Source organism: Lissotriton helveticus, chromosome 1_1 (genome assembly GCF_964261635.1).
Source record: "Lissotriton helveticus chromosome 1_1, aLisHel1.1, whole genome shotgun sequence".
Classification (NCBI taxonomy): domain Eukaryota; kingdom Metazoa; phylum Chordata; class Amphibia; order Caudata; family Salamandridae; genus Lissotriton; species Lissotriton helveticus.
Window position 1 is genome coordinate 333064111 of NC_136057.1, and position 26908 is coordinate 333091018.

The window sequence follows — 26908 nt, forward strand, 5'->3', positions numbered from 1 at the left end:
ACGCACATAGTGAGACCAAGCAAGAAAGGTCCCTGCCAGGGCATGGTACACCGCAGAATTTCACTGAGTTTTCTGGTAAATGCGTGAATTTCTGCAAAGTATGACTCTGCAAGCTCAGGCCTAGGGTTAATGCTGTCACTAAAACAGATGCCCACCCCATAACCAGAGCTGAAGAGTTGATAGACAAAATGAGAGTAGTTAGGTTTCTCAGTACCTTTGACTTAACATCTGGGTACTTGCAGATTGGCTTTACCCAAGGAGCCAAATAGAAAACAGCATTTTTGACCCCAGATGGGCATGCTCAGTTTACTGTTATGCCATTTGGTTTAAAGAATGCCCCTGACACCTTCCAAATGTTGGTAAACTAAGTTCTGGCTTTGCTAAAAGCTTTAAAGTGCAGCATATCTAGACGATACTGCTGTTTATCGACCCACATTGCAGGATAACCTAGACCACCATGGCAAGGTTTTGAAGGCCCTGCAGACTGCAGGCCTCACTATCAAGGCAGCCATAAGCCAGATAGGGCAGGGCACTGTTGTATACTTGGGCCACCATGCAGTTGGAGGCCAAGTTTAACGTTTACAGCCTAAGATCTAGATAGTTCTGGACTGGGAACCTGCAACCACTCAGATACACGTCATGATATTCCTTGGCTTGACTGGGTATTGGAGGAGGTTTGTGAAGAGGCATGATACCATTGTGGCACCCCTCACAGAATTTACCTCAAAAAGGATGCCCAAGAAAGTAAACTAGACAGTTTGTTGTCAAAAGGTTTTTGACACCCTGAAAGAGGCAATATGCTCCACACTCATTCTTAAAGCTCCAGATGACTCTAGATATTCCATTTCACAGACCGATACCTCTGAGCAAGGGTTAGAGTTGTTCTATCTCAAACCAACAATGATGGCCATGACCACCCTGTTGCTTTCATCAGCCGGAGGTTTCTCCCCAGGGAACATCATTGGTGTGCCTTTGAGAGGGAAGCCTCTGCTGTGGTTTGGTCCCTGAAGAAGCTGGGACCATCCCTGTTTGGTTCTCACTTCCTTTTTCAAACCAACCACAGACCTCTCAGATGGTTCATGCAGATGAAAGGTGAAACCCCCAAACTTTTGAGGTGGTCCATCAGACTACAGGGAATGACCTTTAAAGTGGAACAGAGACCTGGGACTGACCATGCCAATGCAGATGGGCTTTCCAGGTTCTTCCACTTAGACAATCAATACTCACTTGGGAAAGTATGGTCTCATCCTCATTCATTGGGGGGAGGAGGGTTGTACAGAAATGTGACCATTTTGCCATGGTTACCCCACACGTTTTGGCTGGTATCTGATGCAACTTTGACTTCAAAGTGTCCTGGGTTCCTGCTAACCTGGTCCCCAATACTAGTGTTCTTTCCCTAAACTGTACCATTATTCCACAATTGGCACCACCTTAATATCCATGTATGTCCCTACTACATGTTACCCCTTGTACCTAGGACATTGGGTCTAAAGAGGGCCCATAAGGGCTGCAGCACGAATGGTACCACCCTATGGGATCTCTCACCAAGCTCATGCAAATTTTCATTGCAGCCTGCATGTCTTGGTGTACAGAATGTTCAGAGTCTACATGGTACACATCCCTGCATGCGATGCCTGCAATGCACTGCGTGTGGAATAGCTAAGTCAGTCCCCACAGCAGGCAGTACAGCCCTAAGGCAGGGTGCACTATACCCATGTGTGGGCATATCTAAGAGAGTGGTATGTCCCTGTGGTATCTAAAGTTCAATCTTAGATGCCACAAGTGCACAGGAAAGTCATACTGAATACACGACATGGACATCCATTATTACGAGTTTTCCAGCTACATGATGGCTTCATTATATCCCCCGATTTTTGGTACCAAACTTCTCGTCTTTATAGAACCACACTGATGCTAGAGTTGGATTTATTTAGAAATGCACCAAAAGGGTTCCTTAGGGGTGCCCCCTGAAAACTTACTGACAACTAGTGTGTTGACTGACTAGTCTCAACCAGCCAGCCAACCTAGATATGTTTCTGACCTCTTAATGTCAGAGCCATCACTCTCAGAAGACGGGAACAAAGCCTGCTCTAGACAGAGGTGTTTACATCTCCTCCACAGAGGAGCTGCATTCCAGGGCAGGAAGCTTCAAAGGGCCTGCCACCTTTATTATGCAACCCAGGCCTCTCCACAGAGCAGAGATGCCAACCCCCATGTCCTGACCCCACTCTTGGGCAACAAGACCAGCAGGAAAATTTGTAAGATTAGGAGAGGTGCCCACACCAAGCCAACACCACCCGGGAGGTGGACTAGCTGATGTGGACACCACATTTTCAAATGGCTCCTTTTACTTTTGGAAGGAATCAGCCTTTTAGAGTCAGGGTTCTGCCCACTTCCCACAGGAAGGTTTAGAAATCCTATATGTAAGTAGCCCATTAGCTACTACCTGTCACTCCCTGTAATGCTCCTAAATTGAGTATTTAGGGGGCACCCCTGAACCCAAGACTTCATCAACGGGTCACAAGAAGAAGGATGAAGAAGAGTCACTGCCTGGGGGGAAATGCAGAAGAACATTTGGCGCAGTGCCCTGCCTGCTTGCACTCCTCTTGACAATTTCGACAGAGAGACTCATCCTGCAAGCTGGGGAACTACCAAAGCCTTGGTTAGCCTGCTAGCACTTCAATAATTGCCTACAATCTCCCTTGGTGTAGAGGAGCGACTTCCCTACAGCCCGCAGGCACTGACAAGCAGGGTCCAGTCCATTGCCTTGTATCACTATCACCCCAGTTGGACAGATGCAGCAGATGCCGAAGATGAACAGGAGAAGGAATTGTGTTCTGGAAGGTAAGATCTGTCTCTCCACCAAGTTTGAAGACACCTGAACCAACCAGAGTCATGCAGCACTAGGGTACCAGACAACCTGCACCAAACATCCACATTGAGTCTAATCCATATTCTCACTGCACCAAGACCAAGCAGCCATTGAGGGACATCAGCATCACTGAGTCCCACTTTGTGAGGGGCACAGTTTTCCTTATTTTTGCCCCTGCCGGCCCCTAATCGCTAAGAGCATCTTTGCTCATCCAACCCAGTTGCCCCAACCATTCTGCATCCGAGCCGCCCAGTCTGGGTACGAAGAACCGGCTGTGCCCTCTGCTCCAAGACCCCTTGTAACTTTAGCCTACGGGCAACTTGTTTTCAGGTAGCCCCCCACCTTCACCATAGCACACCAGTTGCAACCTCACCAGCACTCTGCTCCCGATGAAACCTGGTCAGTTTCCAAAGAGCTGATGGTAGTACTTTGTACCTTGGTCCACTACAACTCGAAACCCACAAGGTGTAGCCATGAAACTAACTGTGCCTACTGTTCTGCATTTATGATTTTTCCTTCCATAGGATTACATTGTGTGTGAGCGTGCATGGGTATGAACTATTTACCTACCTGTAAAATTTCTATCACAAACAGTACTAACTTTTGAACAAAGTTCTTGATTTTACAAAATATATCAAAAGAAGTGTTATTTTTCTAATTTGGCCTCGGATTTATTCTTTGAGTGTGTCTCATTTATTGCCTCTGTGAGTGCAACAAATGCTTAGCACTACCTTCTGATAAGCCTTACTGATTGCCCACACTACCACAGAAGAGAGTGTTTGTTTTATCTACTTTAGCCTCTGTAAGCCCATTGGGGATGGACTGGACCCTCTACACAGTGTAATTCTTTCTAGTGTACTATATAGACGGACAACTTCCTACACTTGGTTAGATCTGTTCGCTACAGCGGAGAATGCGCAATGTCCACAGTTTTGCATTCTGGAGTTTCAAAGGCGACTCCCACTCTGAGACCCCTTTCATCTTGAGTGGACCTCAGGCCTTGCGTATGCCTTTCAGCACATACCGCTCCTGTCTAGAGTTCTCAAGACAATCAGGAATGACCAGGCCCAAGACATCCTTGTGGGTCTGGATTGGGTTCAGAGAGTTTGGTATCACAGGATGTTGAGCATGGCCAGCGGTCTTTTGCAGCAGGGAGGGTTCTCCACCGGAACTTGTCTATGCTCTGCCTTCATGTGTGGAAATTGAGTAGCGACTGTCGACACCTTTCGACCTTCCACACGAAGTGTGCAATGTTACCGTGGCAGCCTGGTGTCTTTCCATCAAGATAGTATACTCCGGCCACTGACTGATAATCTTCTATAATAAGAATAATATATGTAAGAAGTTCTACGGATGGATCGTTCTTCGGATTTAGCGCAGGCGTTAGTAGCCGAAATATTTTCCATTACCTCCCAATCCCAAATAGCCATGTTTATTGCTTAAGATATTAACCTGAATGTGCAGCAAGTTTCTATGCTCTAACATTGCCATGTAAGCAAAATGTCTTACTCGCCCCACTTCCTGCCAGCTCACAATTTTTCCTGGACAGTCTCTGGATCACACTTGAGGTGAGTGATGTGTGTGGAGGCTTACTGTTGGAAAATGTCAGAATTTCCATTGTACTGAGGTTGAAATGCAAAGACCTTTATTGCTAGTCTTAAAGGTAAAGTTAACACAAGGATTGTTGCATTATTTTCTTTAAATAGACAGCACTGGAAAACTTGGAGAAGCATACAGTAAATCTCAATTCTGATCTTCCTCAGAAGAATACTCTTGTTGGTGAGGGCGTGGGCATTGGAATGAAGAAGCCTAAGCAAGAGGTAAAATTAAATTTGTTCTCTTGCCGAGAAATAATAGTGCAAGTATTTCAGGAGCTCATATAAACTTTGATTTATGTTTACACAATATTGTTGATGCTCGCAATTTTCTTTGTCATTCATTTTAGTTTTACCAGATGATGACCTTTCCATAATATACATGAACTGCTATAATTAATTAACACTAACATATGTATCTGCTACATACATCATTGTTTATTTCTGTTTCTTTGCATCAAACAAAAGTCATCTGGTAATTTGAGGCATACTCTGACTGATCTAGGAGTTCATATCTCTCAGAACAATTTTGTGAATAATATAGTTCAGCGGTTCTTAACTTTTACACTTCTGTGGTCCTCTGAATCATACTAGGAGCTGGCACCCCCCTAAGCAATGTCTATGATTTGAACCTATAAACATTACGAAAAATACAGACACAAATGTTCAGCAAATAAATACACATACTATGGAATATTGTATTTAATTCTCAAACCAAAAACATATGCAGAAATCAAAAGTTACATTTTTATGGGAAGGTTGGAGCTTTTCAAAATGTATTGTATCTAAAACACCAACAGATATGCTAGACTATGACATATCTCTGTCTTTTTAATTTCTAATGCATGTTCTTTCTTGGTCTGGTTATGCAAGTGCTGCTTCAATTTAGGCTTCCAATTAGCTAAACTAGATTCTGTTTGTTGTACTTGTGCTTCCACCACAAATTAAGCTAAGGATACCAACTAAACTATTACCTCCCAATTTCAAATTCCTTCACATGTACAAAGTGTTTGAAAACTTAACATTTAAAATGTATCTTTTTAATGCATATGTTATCATGTATATGTGCTTTATTAATCAACTAATATTATTACATTTTTCAAACAATTTTGGACTGCCTGAGTAAGCCTTACAGGTCCGCAGGGGCCTGAGGAATACAGGTAAAGAACCGTTGACTCAGTGACTTCATTTGGTTGGAAAATTTAAGTGGGAAGCATCATCGAAGCATAATATGGGGGTAGAGATTTACTGTGGAAACCTATTGATGCCTATTAAAGGCTGGCAGTGCCTGCAGAGTGTTGACTGTGTCTGGACCAAGGATTCATGTTTGTGGAGAACTCACTATGTACAGTGCTCTAACAAAAAAAACAAGTTTTTCAGCAGACCATGTACTCCACGTAGTCTCATATGGGCATATTGGGTATCTGTGTATAACTTCCCTTGTGGCAGATGGCTTCTTTGCAAGGCAATTGTGATGTAACATTGCTACACCCAGGACCTTCCTACGCAGATCTAGGATTTTTGCCAAAGGACTCTGCGCTTTCGGGTATACAGGGAATCATTTCAGTAAGTTGTGTTTTTCTACACCTGGGAAAAATCCATTGATAATCATAACCACTGCCTAGTTCTGCCTACATGCAGGATTTCAGAGCACTACTTTTGAAATATATTCATCTGTATTACATTTTCAGGAATGCCATTTTTAGGTCGAGCAATCGAGACCTACTGTAATTTCTCATGTTGGCTTAAAGCCATCCCCCTGCTTTTGAGTTGCTTGTTTCAGTGTCCTTTAGGAATCCTTGCATGCTAGTGGTCAGCCCTGCCTCTTTGGTCCTTCTTTTTTCCCTTCTGTTTCTCCCATGCAGCACGGACTAAGTACTGTCTCATTCCGCTATGGCTCTTTATGTGTTCTTGGGGAGACTATTTTTTTTTCTTTGTTTCCTGGTATGTTACTTATTTCCTGTGTTCAGCTTTGGAGGTAAAGCTGCTTACATGTAAATATATAATTCCTCCCTCCCATCTCTTCTTAATGACACAATTGTGTCAGTACTGCTTTCTTCTCTACTCCTCCCGCTCTGTTCATTGTATTTATTCAGCCTTTTTCCACTTTTCGATGTGTTGGACTCATTTTTGGTAAGATAGTTGGTTTGTTTTGGGCTTCCTTTTATGGGGGATTAAGCTTCTTAAAGTCTTGTTTATTTGTAAATATTTCTTTAGTGCACTTTTCATGAGCGCTGCTTATGTTGCGCTGCCATATGCGCATCCCAGACCGCAATGCTAATCCTCCTTTGTTTTACAATGACCACTTTTGGACATACTGTAATTATCATATAGATTTGAAGAACAGAACTCTCGCGTTTTCTTAACAATGCCCCAAAGTTTTAGCCACATGCGAACATTCAAGTTTTCAAATTAAAATAAACAAATAAAACGTCTCCAACCTGCATTCAGGCATTAACATTTGAAAAATGCGATGTACAATGTAGGTAAGCTTCATCTTTGCTATTTAAATATGGTGACTGTAACTTTTTATTGCTGCAGCCCATTATCATCCTCTCTGCTCTGCTTTTGTTTATCTTTGGTAGTTGAAGTGTTGCCTGCCGGGATACTGGAGGAACCGAAAATGATGGCATGTGCTGTTGTCTTGCGAAGGGTTTCCAGATCGGCAAATACCCTCTCACATCTTAGACGGTGGGCGGATTAAGCCTTCCACATTTGTTTTTTTATTTGAAATGTTTTGCGTAAGCTGTAGGATGTGTTAGCAGCTCCTTGGATGAACGAGCTTTATTTTCCAATTTGTTTTCAGTTCCATGGCTGAAACTGCTTTTATTTTCTGTTTGGAAAAAAATGTGTTGTTCTGTTGCGAACGGACCATTGTTTTTTTATTGTGTAGTGTTTATGTCTTTATTGAAGCTGTTTGATGTTTTTGCAACTCCTCAGATGAAAAGGCTTTCTTTTCTGTTCAAAACCGATCGTGTTTTTCTCTTGCGAACAAATTGTTGTTTTGTAATTGTGTATTTCAGCACAGAAGGGGCCAGGGAGGTGCTGCATTAGCCGTGTTACACTGTGCGTCACAGCCACTAAGGCACGGTATGCTAGGTTGCACTGCTACCTTGTATTTGCCTTGAATCCTTATCTCCTCTGTAGGGGTGACGATCTGCTGCAAAAGAAAGCTTCCCAATTACTTTATTCAAAATAACTGCAATAAACCACCTACCCCTTGCCTCCTCTCTGTTCCACTATAAATGTATCAGCTACAAGAAATCCTTGGGGAGAGGATGTGATCTGACAGCTAGACTTCCGACTTTGGAGCTGGGTAACCAAGGTTCGAGCCTCCGAGTCAACTTCACAAACTGTGATTCTGAGCAAATCACTTAATCTCCCCATGCCTACCAAAAACATGAATGTGTCTTTGTTTAACGTAATTGGTGCTCAAGTAAAGGGGTCCAATACCTTTGGGTCGAGTTTGGGGCACACCAGTAGGTGGGGGGGGAAGCACAGACACCAAAATAGTGTGATAAAGGCCGCTTTATTGGAATCAGGTGCACCTAAACAACCCCCACATGGCCTGTGCCGAACAAAACTAATGCTCACTAAATAACAACTGCCTGACAGCCCCCCGCCCCCACCCCTAAAAGTATCCCCAACATTGCAACTGAAATACAAACATCCGCTCAGTAACCTACCCCCTACCCACCGACTGCAATGACCTCAGTGACCTCAATGACCTCAACCCCCCACCAACCAATACAGCCCCAGGCCTCCTGCAAATACCCCCTTTTTCTTAGGAAAGCGCCACCAAATACCAGCACCTGTTCCAGCGACACCACAACTCCGTACACCCTAACATCCCAGTGCACCATCATCCAACAATGCCCCTCTCAAAACCAAAAAACTCCCCACCGAAAAAGCCCCTGGGACAAACCCCCCACCCAACAGGGGAAAAAACAGGGAGGGAGGGCGGGACAACATTTTTCTATTGCAAAAACCCGGCTGCTGTGTCACTGCACCACAAATGGTGGGCAGTGACACAAAATGTCCGGGTATAAACCCGACAAGCCCAAAAGGAGCCCAAAGAGAGCCCAACCAGCCCAACCAGCCCAAACCAGCCCAACCATACCAAACTACGGCAAGCCCGCAGTGCTCTCCTATCCCCTCCCCCTTGCTGCCCCAAACTTCCCTGGGGTGGTCAAGCCTCCCGCTGGTCGGCTGCCCCCCAAAACCCCATTGGGGCACACCAGTAGGTGGGGGGGAAGCACTGACACAGACACCAAAATAGTGTGATAAAGGCCGCTTTATTGGTATCAGGTGCACCTAAACAACACCCACCTGGCCTGTGCCAAACAAAACTAATGCTCACTAAATAACAACTGCCTGACAGCCCCCCACCCCCACCCCTAAAAGTATCCCCAACATTGCACTTGAAATACAAACATCCGCTCAGCAACCTACCCCCCTACCCACCGACGGCAATGACCTCAATGACCTCAACCCCTCACCTACCAATACAGCCCCAGGCCTCCTGCAAATACCCCCCTTTTTCTTAGGAAAGCGCCACCAAATACCAGCACCTGTTCCAGCGACACCACAACTCCGGACACCCTAACATCCCAGTGCACCATCATCCAACAATGCCCCTCTCAAAACCAAAAAAAACCCCACCGAAAAAGCCCCTGGGACAAACCCCTCACCCCACAGGGGAAAAAACAGGGAGGGAGGGCGGGACAACATTTTTCTACTGCAAAAACCCGGCTGCTGTGTCACTGCACCACAAATGGTGGGCAGTGACACAAAATGTCCGGTTATAAACCCGACAAGCCCAAACGGAGCCCAAAGAGAGCCCAACCAGCCCAACCATACCAAAGTACGGCAAGCCCGCAGTGCTCTCCTATCCCCCCCCCCTGCTGCCCCAAACTTCCCCGGGGGGTCAAGCCTCCCGCTGGTCGCCTGCCCCCCAAAACCCCATTGGGGCACACCAGTAGGTGGGGGGGAAGCACTGACACAGACACCAAAATAGTGCGATAAAGGCTGCTTTATTGGAATCAGGTGCACCTAAACAACACCCACCTGGCCTGTGCCGAACAAAACTAATGCTCACTAAATAACAACTGCCTGACAGCCCCCCACCCCCACCCCTAAAAGTATCCCCAACATTGCAACTGAAATACAAACATCCGCTCAGCAACCTACCCCCCTACCCACCGACTGCAATGACCTCAGTGACCTCAATGACCTCAACCCCCCACCTACCAATAGAGCCCCAGCCCTCCTGCAAATACCCCCCTTTTTCTTAGGAAATCGCCACTCTGAAGTCGCTTACGACTTCCGACCCCCCCTAGGACTCCTGCCCTGGGATACCTGCTGGGATACCTGCTCACCCCCAAAGCTCCATCCAGCGCCTCCTTCAACTGCACTATGTACAATTCCATTCCATACCTAGAGAGGTGGACCCCATCCTCCCTGAAAAAATACACCGCTCCTTAGCACAACTCCGGATGCTCCATCCGCCCTACCCCTTCTTTGACACAGAACCCCCTCATCTCCCGGTTAATCTTCCTCCGAGCCCTGTCTATAGCTCCTGGGCGCTCAGCTCCTCTCCACACCCGCCTGGGGATGAACTCGGACCAAATCACATGACATCCCGCCCATTGCTTTTTGATTTCCCTCAGGTCCCTCTTCATTTGTTTGACCAATGCCAGCCCCTTACACTGCACCAAGTCATTTTTGCCCTAGTGAATCACCACCACATCCGGGCACCCCCCCCTGACCATCGTATTCAACAAAGGCAACAACTCATGCCAACGCCTACCCCCTTTACCCTTCCAGTGACAACGATACAATCCTGCATCCAATCCCAAATTGAGTGTCCGATGTCTTTCCCACTCCGCCTGCTCTGCTCGCTTGACAAATGAGTGTCCCACAATATACACATTCAAAACAGCCACCTCTGGCCCTGCCACAGCACCTGTAAAGACACACATATCAAAATTCGGAAATCAATGTAACACCACCCCATCCGCCTCCCGCAACCTCACGTGCGTCCGGTAACAGTCCGACTTCCACCTTCCCAGCCTCTGTATCTCCTCCTTCCCCCAACCTCTTCGCGCCGCCTCCGTCGCCGCCCCAATCCTGAAGGAATGCGTCCCGAAAGCCAGTCCTCACCCATGTACCGCAGGGCGTGCCGCAGAACCCACAAGGCCTAAGCCACCGTCACTCCGTCACCCCCACCTGACCAAACATCTCCCCCTCCTTCTCGCTCCGGCTCGCCATCAGCCTCCTTCCCCACGCCTCGGAACACACCCCCTCCCGACTGCCTGGGCCCAGCCCCACCCAAGTCCCGACCCCCCGTTGGTCCGTTTTAGAGCGACGCAAACGCACCGCCACCTCCCGCGTTCGCAACTCCAGATCCCCCCCACAAAACCCCCCTCTCGCGCCCAGCAACTCTGACACTCGAAACGCTCCAAAGAACAGCCAGGACATCGGGGTGGAAAACAGCACCGCCTCGCCCCCATCCCTGCACACCGCCGGCAGCGCACCAATGACCCCCTCCAGTAAAGCCACCGTGATGGGACGTTGCAACCGCACCTCCGCGCCCCTCTCCTTCGCCCACCCCTCCAGCAGCCGGGACCCAAGTTCCCCCGCTGACGGGGAGTAACCCCACCACAACTTTCCCATGAATGCCACCGCCGACAACTTGCCCGCAATTGTCACCCGCGACAGCCCTTTATCCATGAGCGCCAACATGAACCTCACCACCTGTTCCTCGCGCTGCCACCGGTCCCCTTGCCTTACCGCGCCCGACAGCAGGAATTTCTCCCAGGATTGCTCGTACGCCATCCACGTAGACACCGCTACGGACGCCTTCACCAGCTGAAAGACCCAGGCTCGCCCACCGACCACAGCTCTCCTGGTACCGGTGACATCCTCCGCCGCCATGGCTAGCCCATGGAACCTCTCCCACTGTGAACGAGACAAAGCATCCGCAATGTCATTGTCCACTCCTGGGACGTGGCGCGCCTGAAACAGGATGTCATTCTCCAAGCAACGCAACACAAACACCCTCATCAACTTCAGCACCTGCGGGTCCCGGGCTGACTGCCTGTTTACCACCTGAACGACGGCCATGTTGTCTACCTGAAACAACACACGCTTGTGCGCCAGCTCCCCCGACCACACCGTGGCCGCCACCACCAACGGGAACAACTCCAAGAACGCAATGCTCCGCCCTCCTGCTTGCCATTGCACCGGCCACCGCTCCGCGCACCATTTGCCATTCCAGTACAGACCAAAACCTCCGCCGCCCGCCGCATCAGAGTACATGGTGACGTCCCACTCCCAGTCCTCCGCCGGCGCCATGGGCACTCCATTGAACCGTTCCAGGAACGCCCGCCACATGAACAGATCCTCCTTCATCCCCGCCGACAAGCGCACATGGTGATGAGGCAATGTCAAACCGGACAACGCCAAACTCAAACGCCGGCAGAACGTTCGGCCCGCCCACACCACGCGACCAGCAAAATTCAAATGCCCCAACAGCACCTGCACGTCCCTCACCGTCACCTTCCTTTTTGCCAGCATTCCATCCACCAAAGCCCGCATTGCTGACCTCGTATCGTCCGGTAGGCGTGCTTCCATGGCGACCTAGTCAAGCTCAATACCGAGAAAGGACAACACCGTACTGGGACCGTACGTCTTCTCTGGCGCCAGGGGAACACCAAACTCCCCCATCAACCCGGCCAAACCGTCCAGCTGCCGTTTGCAGTCTGCTGCACCGGGCCGCCTCACCAGGAAAAAGTCAACCAGGTAGTGCGTCACTGACTCCGAGCCTGTGCGTCTGGAAAAATCCCACTGCAGGAATGAACTCAAACTCTCAAATAGCGCGCACGAAATGGAGCACCCCATCGGCAGCGCCTTGTCCACAAAAATGCGTCCCTCAAACTGAATCCCCAGCAACTGGTGATCCGCCGGGTGGCCCGGAAGGAGTCGGAAAGCCGACTTGACATCGCATTTTGCCATCAGTGCGCCCCTCCCAGCCGCCGAGACGAGCCTTCGCGCCACGTCCACCGATGAGTAGGTCACCGACGCCAAATCTGCCGAAATGTAGGCATTGACCGACTCCTCCTCCGGCCACGACAGGTGTTGTATCAGCCGGAATTGCCCCTCCTCTTTCTTGGGCACCACCCCAATGGGGGAGATGATCAAGCCAGGCAGCGGTGGCTCCGTGAAGGGGCCCGCCATCCTCCCTTCCTTGACCTCTTTGAACAACTTCTCTCTTACAATACCCTTGTGCGCGTTCACCGACTTCAGATTGTCCGCCCAGCGAGCAATCCGGGGGCCCTCATAGCCCAGCCGAAACCCCTCCCAAAAACCTTGACGCAGCACCGCAGCATCCTCCGCCCGCGGATATGCCGCCAACCAAGGCTCCATCTGCTCTATCCTAACCGGCGTATGAGCCTTTGCCCAAAGCTCCAGCTCCCCCCCTGCCTTCCTCCCTCCCACCACCCTGCCCCCCCCCCCCGGGTTGGGCACCTCCCTGAGCGGGCTGCTGTCCCGGTGGGCCCCCGAGCCCCAGCAACGCAGCACTGGGTGACGCCGCCCGCATTTCGAGCACTCGTGCTGGAAACGGCATGCCGCCCGCCCGCCCGCACGCTCCTCTATTGAAGTCCCCACAGGCCCCGACCGTGGCCTGGCCGCTAGACTCCCCCTGCCCCACCCCCCCATGGGTGGGGCGGGCTGCAAAGGGGGCGGCACCAGTGGCAAACCGCTGGCCGTGTAAATGGTGCGGCCGAACTTTGCCCCGCCCATCGTCTGCTGGTACAAATCCAAATCCGGAAACTTCTCACAATACACACTCACGTATATGTGGAAAGCCGCTGACCAATTGTCCAGCGTCAGCGGCACCTTTGGGCGCCTAGCTAACTCCTGCTCTTCCTCCTTTGACCCCTCCTTTGACGTCAACTCCCTGTGGAGAAGCTTCAAGATGTCAATGTACTACCCCTTCCATATCTTTTCCTTCGTTGCCAGCGAAAGGTGCTCCCCCAGCGGCTTAGTCAGCCCCATGTACGGTAACTTACACACCGGCACCACACAACTCTCCTTCCCCCCACCGGCCACGTCTTTTTCGCCGACTGACGCCGACCCGCCACGCTCGCCTGCCCCGTCGCCACCGTCAGCCGCGCCGTCCGTGCCCACTCCCGCATCCTGCACGTACCAGCCCCGCACCAGCCGCCATCCGTCTCCCCCTTCGCCCACAGTCCCCACCGAGACCTGCACACAGCGCCGCTTGCCACTCCCCGCTCCGTCTCCCGCCTTACCTGGCGTCAAGGTCGGCGTCCTTGCCGGATCCCGCCGCCTAACCAGTGGAGCTGAGGTGGCCATCACTCTGGGCACATCTCGCCTTGCCGGAACCTGCAATATTTATTTATTTATTTTATTTATTTTACAGTTTTCTATAGCGCGAACAAGACCCGTGGGTATCTTAGCGCTTAACATCATATGGTCTGGGTTACATAATATATAATACATGAAACAATAGGATCGTCCAAGTCTATAAATGGAGAATGCTAACTGGATGGACTTAATTGAATTTTAAGTTACAATGAGTTGGGGTGATATTTCTTTGCGGATCCGTCTGTCACATCCTGCTTCCTATAGGGTATAAAGTCATAAACAACGGCACGTCTTCGGTAGAGTTTGTCTTGTTATGGAAGGAACTTGCTCATAAGATGGTATTTGAGTTCCTTCTTGAATGTTATCGTGTTTGTTATTTTCCTAATATTTGCCGGAAGGGCGTTCCATATCCTGGGAGCTACACCTGTGAAAGTTCTCTCGTAGGTTTTTTTCTTTTTAAAGATAGGAGGTTTCAAGAGTAGATAATTGGCACTCCTGACAAGTCTGTTTCTTCCTGATATTTCTATTTTATGGGCTAGATATTTAGGAGTGTTGTGGTGAATCGCTTTATGAGTGATACATGCCATTTTCATCTGTACTCTAGCTTCGTACGGTAGCCAGTTTAAGGTCTTCAGGTGAGGCGAGATATGATCAAATTTCCTAGATCCTGTAATAAGCCTTGCTGCTGAATTGAGGCAAGCTTTTAGTGGAGCTGTTGAAATTTTTGGAAGGCCAGCAAGTGTAGTGCATCCATATTCTATCCTAGAGACAACCAGAGATTGCACAGCTAGTTTCAGGTCTGTCTCCGTCAAAAAGGATTTCATCTTCCTTAGATAGTTCAAATGGAAGCGGGATTTTTTTGCCATGGATTTGATATGTGTTTTCATATCCAGGTTCTCATCCAATGTGATTCCGAGAGATTTCGCAGAGTCTACTAGAGTTGGGATGCAATTTAATGCAGTAATCGCTTTACACCATTCTTTCACTAAAGGATGTTTTTTTTGTGGTGTAATGAGTAAGAATTCTGTTTTGTCGGCGTTGAGCTTGAGATGATTGTGAGTTAACCATTTTAGCGATATGTTGAGGGCGTCGTTCATTGTGGTTATATCTTCCAAGCTAGACCGCGGCGGCTCACACGCCCACACGGCTGCCGCGGCGCCGTTGGCAGCGTGCCGCGGCGGCCTTACCTGCAATTCAGGCCGCACTATGTCCATGCGGCCCACCTCCCCTAACAGCCGCAATGCCTCGGCCACCCTGGGGTCCTGGAAAGCCGCAATACCGCCGCACTGCACTCTGCAAAACGCCGACCTTCCGCCTGACACCAGCCGCTCACGCCCACCGCACACGCCTCAGGCCTAACACAACAACATTTTTCTACTGCAAAAACCCGGCTGCTGTTTCACTGCACCACAAATGGTGGGCAGTGACACAAAATGTCCGGTTATAAACCCGACAAGCCCAAAAGGAGCCCAAAGAGAGCCCAACCAGCCCAACCAGCCCAAACCAGCCCAACCAGCCCAAACCAGCCCAACCATACCAAACTACGGCAAGCCCGCAGTGCTCTCCTATCCCCCCCCCTCCCCCTGCTGCCCCAAACGGCCCCGGGGTGTCAAGCCTCCCGCTGGTCGGCTGCCCCCCCAAAACCCCATTGCGCTATATAAATCTGCAAAAAAAAAAAAAGAGGATTATGGTTTTAAGCCTACAGGAACCAAAGAAAGACAGACCAGCCAAAGCTTGCGGCCATCTTACCATAACGATATTTCAAGGACGACAACAGTCTAACTGTTTGACAGAATATTATCCAAAACAAGGCTTGCACCACACGTCTTTGTTTTCTTTGCACAAATTTAGGTCGTACTCCTACCGGAACCAAAGAAGGACAGATCAACCAAAACTTGCGGGCATAACGATATTTTAAGGACCACACTGTCTAGATAGCCCAGAATATTATCCAAAACGTAGCCCAGAATATTATCCAAAACGAGGCTTGCGCTGCACTTCTCTGTTGTCTTTTACACAAATCACCTCTATAGTGCATCTTTCGTTGCGCAATTAAGGATGGACGGAGTTTTTGAGATTATGCTCACACGCTAAATGAAAAACTTTCCCTGGAAAATTCCATTCTTCCTGGTCTTTTCTTGTTGGTAAGTCACTATATGTAAACAGGGATTCTGAAACAGCGTTTTTGAGCAGTTTTGTCGATAGACTTTCATCTGTGCATCACCTTTCTGTTCACGTTCTGTAGATGGAAAAGTTTAGAGAATGAAGCCTGCTACAACCCAACCTATTTACCCTCGTAGCGCAAACATTAACTGTCTACCCGGCTGCCGTGCGCATTTGCATTTTTAGAAAATGCAATCTCATTTCTTTTGATCCTAATGGTGGCATGTTGAATGGCTGACACTTTGTAAAATGCAACCTGGGTGTTAAACTGCCATAACTGTCCACCCCTTTGCACAACACCATGAACTTATACGCTCCACTTAGGAGTGCACTGGAATTTTAGTGCCTGAGTGCCGCAAGCAAACTGTCATATTGCCACACAATCGCTCCCCAAGCTTAGAAGAAAAGTAATTATGCAGGCCTTTAGCTGTTATTCAGTGACACTATTAGTTTTAAGTACTAGCCTGAGCTTAAGTGTTTATGCATCTGTGGCCTGCCTTACCCTTCTTTCTCTCTTTCTCACATATTTTCTATTCCTCTGTCTGGAGTTCATGCACCACTTCGTGCACAAACTACCTATCCAGCTCTATCTTCCTTTCTATCTATTCTGTGCAGCTCCCACTCCTATCTATTCACAATGCCACATAATTCCACCACACAAATACACTACATGCAATTTCCACCCCACCCCACCCAATTCCATAACTAATAATTCCAATTCAACCTACATAATTCCACTCCAAACCACATACATCCAAACCAAGACACTTGGGTAAAAGCCATAGTGCCAATATCGGAAAACACTCAGACTCCGCCATACAGCGTTCTCCTAGAACAATCACCAGCCAAGACACCCTTTTTTTTGTGTAGAAAATTGCTGCAGGTTTATTAGCATTACAAATTGCCAACATTGGTGGGTTATCTTACGGGCGATCCCAAGGTAGGTAGCCCCTCGCTGCCTGCCACTTGATGAGCCAAATGACACCGTGGCCCTGCTGAAACGGTGTTTGCCATATTTTTGGGTAGGGGATACCCCTCCCACCGGCGGGCCAACAGCCCACCCCTTTGCTCATGCCCCATAGGGGGGCGGAGCCTGCCAGGCAACCCCTGCTTGCTCAGTTCCACAACTGCCGTAGGACTAACGGGGTTGCCGTCGCTCCTCCCGGGTCCAACGCGAGGACCTCCCTGTGGATATTTGGCCTTTGCACCCTTCTTTTGCTCCTGCAGAGGGTACTTGTATGTAGCTTACAGCCTCTGGATTGCCCTGTACCTCCGCCACTGCTCTGGGTATGGCCAACGTCTCTAAGGCCTCCCCCAGGTCAAGTAGGAAGAAGTCCATACCCACTCTGGACAGGTGTACACCATCTTCATCAAAACACACTGTGGCCTTTGCTTGTAGCAACCCATGACAGATGAAACCAAACCCCTTTGCTCAGTGAATGTTTTCATGGCGCTGTTAACCTTCCTGCAAGAGACTTCCATGGCTTCCTTCGATCGTGCACCCTGCCACACTCGCCGGGGCGTCATCTCCACCCACCATATCTCACAGGTCCCTAGCTGGTTGCTCAACTTACACATGGTGACCGTCATTTCTTCAAGCAATGCCCTTCTCTCCAGAGATGCCAGGTCATTCCCTCCCAGGTGTATCACCAGCACATTAGAAGGAGGAACCCCTCCCCCCAGTCTCTGCTGTCTATTGCTTTGCTGAGCTGATGACATCACAGACCTCCGGGCTGTGCAGTCGTCAGCTCTGTAATCAATTGCAGCCCCAGGGAATAGGCTGTAAATGGCCATCGTATTTCATTACATGAAATGCGGTGCATGGATGTTTTCAAGATTAAGCAATTATCTTCATTGCTTAAGAATGACTGGGAACAGAGTTTGTTTGTGTGTTTTTTATTAACTGCTTATCACAGTGACGTTCGATTTGGGGCAGAAAACTAAAGGGGGCGTAGCCCCATAGCCCATATAGAGGAACAGCCCCTGCCCCTCAGTCGCCTTTCAACTTCAGTAGGAACCAGAGGTGTGATGGAAAAGGTGTCATCTCCTCCCTCGCTCTCGGCCATGCCTGCCGGATCAACATTGTTAATTAGGCAAGCTCTCACCAATTCCCTCAACAGGCACAAGACCAGGGGACAAGATGCTGACTGAGAATTGATGGCCTGAACCACGACCATGTTGTCTGACCAAAAAAACACTGTTCTTGCTGTTAGTGTTCCTCCTTTGGTCAGCTGTGCTATCACTATGGGGTACAACTCCAGGACTGTGATGCGAGCTGTGATTTTCTTTTTGGTCCACGCATTGGGCCATTTCTGGGCACACCACACCGTGTCTAGGATCACCCCAAAGCCTTCTCTACCTGACGCGTCTGTAAATAGCGCAAGTTCTGGGCTCCCCGCCCAAGGTGCACTCCAGATAACTGAGCCATTGAAGCCAGCCAGAAAAGTAGCCTTCGAGGCCAGGTCTGCCTTCATTCCTTTGCTTAACTTCACCATGTGGTGTTTTTTCTTCACATTCGCGGTTGCCCTAGCTAGCCTACGCCCAAACACCCTCCCAGCTGGTATTACTCTGGCTGCAAAGTTGAGTTTGCCCAGAAGGCTTTGAATGTTACCAAGGGAAGCCTTGTCCTGACCTAAGACTGACTAAATCTGATTTGCCAAGTCTTGGACCTTGTCTGCTGGAAGCTTGGATTCTCCCGTTATGGTGTCGAGCTTGATCCCCAGGAATGTTAGTATCTGCCCCGGACCCTCAGTTTTCCCTGGCGCGAGTCGGACCTCCAAATGACGAGCTAAATCTTGAAAGTTTTCTAGGGCCTTACTGCAATCCTGGGTGCCCTCACCCCCTATAAAATGGAACTCATCTAGGTAGTGTGTGACTCCCACCACCACATAGCTTGATTGCAGTGCCCACTGCAAGAAGGTGCTGAACGCCTCAAAGTAGGCACAGGAAACCGCGCATCCATGGGCATGCATCTGTCATAAAAATACCTGCCCTCCAGCCTGAAACCCAGCAGGTGCTGGCTGCTCAGGTGAACTGGTAGCAAGCTAAAAGCAGATTCAATGTCTGCTTTCGCCAACCAGGCCCCCTTGCCCTTCCTCCTGACTAAGTCCAATGCTACGTCCAGAGTACAATATGTTACAGAGCAGGATCCCTACTCTAACCCATGGTTGACCGATTTTCCTTCAGGGTAGGATAAGTGATGAATAAGTCTGAACGACCCTGGCTCCTTCTTGGGCACCACCCCCAGGGGAGAGACCACAAAGTTGTCCAAAGGGGGCCGCAAGAAGGGACCCGCCACTCGACCTAAAACCAACTCCTTCTCCACCTTGGCTCTTGTGGCACTAAATAGGCCGCCCTTTTAGTGGGTCTCTTTCGTGGACCCCGGCAACCTGCATTGTCATTTACAAAGACAATAGCTCTAACTCTTGTAAATGCGAGACTGATTGCATTGTTTCTTATGTGACATTAAACAATTTTGCAGCCCTTAAGCAGGCTACATTGGCCAATTCTATTAATTTGCTTTAAAATCAACTGAAAATATATCTAAAAACTAAAACATTCACACAAGACTGGTCAACTTTTAAAAAACTTCACTCTTAAGTCGGTTTCAAATGGGAGCGCAACCTGACTGATGGCATGAGTCGCTTAATTGCGGATCGCCAGCCAAAAGATCGTCATCTGGCCCCATCCTGACCCTTATGGCCAACACAGAGACACCAAAATATTCAGAATGTAGGAGGGAGACAAGCTCCAATAGAGAGGGCTCAGAGCTGATTCCGCACATTATTTTGGGTGGTAAAGAACTGAGATCATGACAAGTGGGGAAACTCCTTTGGATTACTGAGTACCGCGGGAGGCTCTGTTACCGTCTATCTGCTGCTGTCACCTGATTTTCCCCACGTCTTGCCGGACCCGCTGCGCGGGTCCCGCCGCGCTAGAGGACACTCTGAGGGGCGCCGGAGGAGAACTTCGTGAGGAAAAAACTGCTTTGTCTACCGGCAGGGTTGCGAGCAGCCTAGCAGGGACTCCATTGTCCAGGAGTCCCTGCGTGCAACACCTGTGGCCGCTCTACCTGCCGGCAACGCCCCCTGCCCCGCCCTATATCAACCAGTGGACTCACCGCAGCGCGGGAGCGCGCGGGAGCGCCCGGGGCTAAGCCCGGGCAAAGGGCGGGCCCTCTGTGGCCCTCAGAGGCCCGAGGAGCCTGGCCTGGGCCACTTACGCTGCCAGTTGATTCCCAGCCCGTGGACCCACGGATCACCAAAATAACTGTAAGTTTGTCTATCATATACCACATTATTATAGGAACTAATTTCATTGACTGACATTTGTGACTGCCTACACGCAATCCTTGTTATCCCCCACTGCCATTATACTGGAGTCGGTCATGAACTGTCGAGAGACCAGAAGCATGGCAGCTGCTGGAGCCAAAAAACTAACTGGTACCCTTGACGATTTTATTGTGCGGACCCATGCCCTAATAGATGAAGGGATTATTTTAATGGACAGAAGGGTGTCTCAAGATTTGGCTATGGCCAGGAGATCTTCCCTAGGCCTTATCGCTCAAGCTCGTTCCCCACATGTCGAAATAGGTTCAAACACCCTTGCTATTGTACATAATGAGGGGGGCCACGATGTTTTAAGCTCTCAAGAAAGCTTGGAGGCAACACCTAATCTCGCTTTGTTAGTAGGGAGTGGTTTATCCGAAAATGAGTCTGATAGTGCCTCTATTGTTTATGCACATCAAAGGGGCATGAAAGAGGGGGCAATTCCCAAACAAAAGGCCAAACCCGTTACACTTAAAGGGAAAAAAGCACAAACTACTCATAACCTTGTCCAAACTACCCTAGATCTGGTGCCTCTAAACACAATAAATACGAATAGCACTCTGGTTGCTCATACTACTGACTCTGATGGAGCTCACCAAGCCAACGCGGGCCTATCTCTAAGCTTACCAGATGATACTGTTATAGATAGCAGTTTAGAGGAAATTTTGGATTTAAGTGGTGAAGTAGATAATCATGTCAGAAGCAACGAGGACAGGAACAGCTTAAACATGGCAAATAACAACATCTTTGAAATGTTAAAAACCCTCCTTGAACCTATTGAAGTTAGGTTACGTTGCTTAGAAACTATTTTAAAAAACATTCACAAAGACATAAGTGCTCCCAGTTTCTGTTTGGATAGTAAGTTTCCCCACGTAAATAAGGCTACGAGTAAGCCTTCTACTATAGACAAAAATGTCCCTATCATCAAAAACGTGCCTAGTAATCCCACTAACACCATCAATTCAGGAGGCACTATTTTGAAAACCCCTGACCCAAAACTGATACCTGCTAAACCTAAGGTATCATCCCAGGTCAAGTTTAAAGATCCCACACCCCCGACCCCTAAACTAGACCAGGCCCCAAAAGAAAAGAGAGAACTACGGAGAAACATCCACCTTCCCCCGAATGCATGCCCCTACGTTGTGATCTTAACCGGGGTTACTGAACTTGCACCAACTGAAACAGAGTCCTACCAAACCCTAAAAAATAAGGTATGTCACTGGCTGTCCAAAAATCACCCGCTATCACCCGGCATGCCCAGCAACATCTTATTGGTGGAGAGAACTCCCTGGGTTGGAGGCAATAGGAAAAATTTACAAGGTAACTGCGTTGTGGTCACCTTTGAGAACCCACAGGTAGTAAAGCATATCTGTGCTGGCACACCGCGCTACCAGGCGAGCACGGTCACTGCCAGGCCTCTCTCTTACTTCTATGCTCAGGGGAATCAATCCGATAGAAGATTGAGTTGGTTAAAGGGCCCCCATGAACATAAAACTAGACAGAAGTTCAATCCCCCATGGGAGGTTCAACCCCGCGGCTGGGATGAGAGCGGTGAGGACGGTTGGAATCTGGTTAGGAGAAGAAGGGTCAGACCTCTCCAGGCTGGGTTTGCTCCAGGGCCCCAAAATAATCACCCACATTATGATCATCACTATGTGAACGGGCAAGAAAACCACTATAATGTCCCAACGTTCAATCACTATGATTACCCGTCATTCACCGATTGGGTAGATTGACATACACTGGGCTCACCCATTAAACAACCGCAAAATGCCCCCTATACTCTTCCACAGAGCAGTCAGCCTGTACAAGAACTAAACTCTGAGTTAAATACTGATCCAACGTTAACTATAGGCCAGGGTACTGAGGGAGGGACAGCATCGTGCACGACAGATGGGAATGAAAGGGCCAGGCGGGGGATCGCACTGGCCACATGGAATATTGCGGGCCTTAGGAATAAAATTGACGACCCTCATTGGAGAGATCTCATAGGCTCAATGGATATTATCGCCATGCAGGAAACGTGGGCCACTGAAAATTTACTCACAGTGGACGGTTTTACCACCTTTTTTCTTCCAGCTGTTAATTCAAAGCGAGGGCGGGCCAGAGGCGGTCTGGTTACTTAGATATCTGCAAAAATCTCAGGCACCTATAATGAAATTCCCACTGGCAGTCCCTACTGTCTTGCAGTTTTAATCACACACAGGGGCTCTAACGCTGTACTGTTAGTGAACTTTTATAACTCCTTTGATAGAGAACATCCAGTTGACAACCTGTTGAGGTTAAATTCTTTCTTAGTCAACTTCAAGGAGTCTGTGGATCCTGACTGTATTGTCATTCTACTGGGAGATTTCAACGTCCATTGTTGCCAGGAAAAATGTCCCCCCAATATTTTATTTGGCCCCCCAGATGAAGAAAATATCCATTTTGAACATTCAGAGCAGGGAACATTTTTAGAATCCCTGCTAGCTGAAAATGGACTAATGTTGCCACTTGGGGGGGAAGAGGGCATTCCAACTTTCACGGGTCATGGCAGTGGGTCCACTATCGATTATATTTTTTTGAGTAGCAGTCATGGCAGTAATATTATTTGTTACAATGTTGTAAGGTCCCATTTCAGTGACCACAATCTGGTTGTACTAAAAATTAAGAATGTATTTGACAATGAGGAAAGTTGCTTGAGTCTAGTTGATAAATGTGATTTACGATTAACTGACCAGGCCCGTAGAATCAAATGGTGTAAAATAATTCCGGAGGACTTTTTTGGTAATTTGTGTATAAGTAGTCAGGAGGCCTTTAAACTTTGCTTGGATGATCAGGTGGGAGACATAGAGGTAATAGAGGCGTACAATAGGGTTTGCGCCGATATTGTGTCCCACCTGACACAACAGTGTAAAAGGAAAACTCAAGGAAAGGTAGGCTGGTTTGACAACAAATGTTCTGCTGCCAATCACAAGTTAAAGGTAGCCTTAAAATCCAAACCAGTAGATAGAAAACTCGTGGCTACCCTCAGGAAAGTATACAAGACCACCATTGAGAAAAGGCGGCGCGAGATCAGAGAGGACGCTTGGGCCGATCTAACCTCAACTGATGTCCTGAAAAGTAGCGCCAAATTCTGGGCCGTGGTCAATCAACCATTCTTCTCGAACTCAAGCAATAATGAACTGGATTGTGGCATCCAAGAAGAGAAATGGCACTTGCACTTTAAATCTGTTTATGAACAGGTAACCCCTGGGGCTGAGGACATGACTAGTTTATACCAACTCCCCTATAGCCTAACGGTGGATGAGGATGAGGTGGCCGTAGCCATTGAAAAAATGACTAGTAATAAAGCCCCCGGGCCGGACGGGGTTCCCGCTGATCTTTTTAAAGTGGATATTTTATTCTGGTCCAAAATCTTAGCTAGAGTCTTCAACAGCATCTTTAAAACAGGCATCCCAGAAACATGGACCCAATCTGTAATTGTCCCTATTTTTAAAAAAGGAGACAGGGGAGAACCCGGAAACTATCGCCCTATATCCCTAATAGATTCTGCGGTTAAGGTCATAGGAAGGGTGGTTTTCAGCAAACTTACTGAATGGTTAGAGGAGAACAACATCCTCTCCCCCCTTCAGTATGGTTTTAGAAAGGGACGGAGTACCATCGATCAGAGCTTAAACCTTCAATTGCTGATAGGAAAATACACTAAAGCAAAGCAGGGATCCCTGTACATTGCCTTTATGGATCTGTCCTCGGCATTTGACCGAGTTAACAGATCCAAGTTGTGGGGCAAGCTCCTTAGTATAGGAATTGATCCAAATATTGTGTATTTTCTAGCCGACCTCCATAAGGACCTTACCGCTACAGTTCGCTATGACAGAAAAGGGAACTGTACAGGGAAAATTAGTATTACCAATGGTGTAAGGCAGGGCTGTATTCTTGCTCCCCTGCTCTTTACACTATATATTAACGACCTGGGCGGAATACTGGGCAAAGCATGTAAAGATATACCTAGGGCAGGGAAATACACATTGCCTGCATTATTGTATGCAGACGATGCTGCTCTTATAGCTAGAACTGCAGTGGGTCTGCAAAGTCTGTTGAACTCTTTTTTTAGTTTTATGATAAAACTGGATTTAGGTATCAATTTTGGCAAATCCCATGTAATGGGGGTAGGTCACCAAGCTAAGGCCAAAAAAAATGTCATGGTTTTACACTGTAATGGCCACAAGTTATCAAGGGTCTCCAGATTCCCCTATTTGGGTGTTGTCTTTGATGACCGTTCTACATGGCACCCCCAATTGCTGGAGAAAAAAAAGGTTTTGGCACGATCCATATCCGCAGTCCTTGGTTTCTCACGTAAACTTGGGGTGAAGCCCATAGAGGCAGTTTTAAAAGTGTACGCTGCTAAATGTATAGCCATCGCTATGTATGGTGCTGACCTGTGGGCATCGGCAGAGAGAGGCAGGGGCAGGGCCAGAAACGCTGTCAAGTTGTATCCAAGTAAGTGAAAGATCCCCTCCAAACTTTGAAAAAAGCCTGGATTACTGCCCTGACTATAAGCCCTTAAATTTGCCTTGTTGCCACCTCGTAAAATGTCTAAAGCTAAAGCATCTTCAGCTCCACTTAATACAATTGACAATTATATGGTACAGAAGGTTGCTAAAATTAACCAGCATAGAAGATCATCCTTGGGCCTTAGCTACTCGGCAGACATGCTTATTGATAACACGCCACTATCTACTTCAGCTCTTGATATCAGTAATGAGGTCTTCCAGGCTCCAGAAACTAATCCACTAACGCAACTATTAGTTGCTATCAACGAACCCGTACCAGAATCTACAAGTGACACTGACATTATCACGGTAGAAGAAGAAACCCCTGCACCAGTCCCAGCTCCTAGAGTAACAAAGGGAGGGGGAAAGAATGTACCAAAAAGGGGGGGGCTTCGATCAGGCAAGAAGTATACTGACCCTTCACCCCAGAGGAAAATTGAAGATAAAACGGGGGGTAAGGGGGAAGCAAAGGTTTAAGGGAGACTGCGTGGTGCTGCACTTCTCAGATCCTGAGGTTCTACCAAACATTCTAGCCAATATATATCCCCCTCAGCGTAGATCTACTGAAATAGTGCCATTAACGTTGGATTTCTTTTATATAAAAAAGGGAAGTATTCTAAATCCAACTTTATTAAAAACAAAATGGAACCCTGTAATAAGAAAAGCCAAAATACCAGAAAATGTAAATAATTGGGGAATCACAACAGAAAATAGGTTCTTGGCCCTTTCAGGTCTAAGTCAATGTGATTGACTGGAAACAATGACCATTGGGAAGATGAAGAAGATCATAAAGGTTAAACACAGAAACATTAGTATCCCAAGTACATTAGGATTGGATTGTTGCGAGGGACTGACTCCTGATCCTAGGGACTATGCCTCTAATGTAGTAAATAATACACCACTAGTTGATTCTAGTAGCACTAATGTTGTTGTATCTAGTTCTCTACCCCGTCCGTCTTCCCATAATCTGACTACTCCCCCAGAAAAGGGAAGTGTGGAAAGTGGAGGTAGCATTAAGTTTCTATCATGGAATATTGCGGGTATCCAACATAAAATAGAGACCCCAGACTGGTGTGAGTTCATTGACAGATACGATATTGTGTTGCTACAGGAAACATGGTCAGTGACACCAGTCTTTCGACAGGGCTTTTTGAACTTTTATGTGCCCGCGAAAAAGAATACTAAGGGTCGCCCCTCAGGGGGTCTACTCATATGGATACACCAATCCTTGCAATGTACAATTAGGCACACTCATATTATCAACAGTGACCTATTTTCTATTGTGCTCAATTGGGGCGATGGCCACAAGATGGCAATATACAATATTTATGCAAGGGGAACCAAAGGGGGCACATCCTCTGATATAATAGGTGCCTTAGATAATGATTTAGAGATGTTAGCTACCCAGTACATCATCTTGGTGGGAGGAGACCTAAATACAACATTTGAACCCGTAGGTTGTGAGGATAGTGATCTGACTCAAGAGGAAGATACTAAGTGGGGAATTCCCCAGTTGGATCTTCCGATGGTAACAAAGTGGACGGAAGTAGCTGTCCAGACTAAAAGTCTATGCCTATCCAGAGGACTGAGGGCTGCCAATGGCCGCACCCTTTCTGACCTACAGGGTAGGCATACCTTTGATAACCTAAGATCGAGTAGTAGAATAGACTATATCTTGGTAGATGTCAGAGGATGGAACAAAGTTGTCGATATGCAGGTTATCGCAAGGTTAGAGAGCGATCATAACCCCTTGTCATTGCTACTCAACATAGAACAAAAAGTAACCTGCGAAAATCTAGCTAGGAACCTGACGAACTTAGAAGTTGTTCCAACCAACAATCTCCGCCATATTAGATGGATAACTCTAGCAGATAATTTAGAGGCTAGGCAGGCACTTAAGGGGCTAGTCATTGATGAAGTAACCAGACTACAGGTTTTAACGGATGATATAAATTTTAAAGCACAGATTGAAGAGTCTCAGCCAAAGTTTTTTGCTAATATACAGAAGCTATTCTTGAAAACATC

The 26908-nt window shown here is 47.9% G+C and overlaps 1 protein-coding gene across 14 annotated transcripts in view; it reads left to right on the forward strand.

Moving 5' to 3' along the window:
* The window catches only part of LOC144804990 (V-type proton ATPase 116 kDa subunit a 4-like), a 6844636-nt gene that overhangs the window by 4523244 nt on the left and 2294484 nt on the right, over positions 1 to 26908 (forward strand). For all 14 annotated transcript variants that reach the window (XM_078671938.1, XM_078672103.1, XM_078672267.1 and 11 more), the window contains one exon: positions 4579 to 4692. In XM_078671938.1, coding sequence (XP_078528064.1) covers positions 4579 to 4692 — 114 coding nt within the window. The remainder of the gene's footprint in view (positions 1 to 4578; positions 4693 to 26908) is intronic.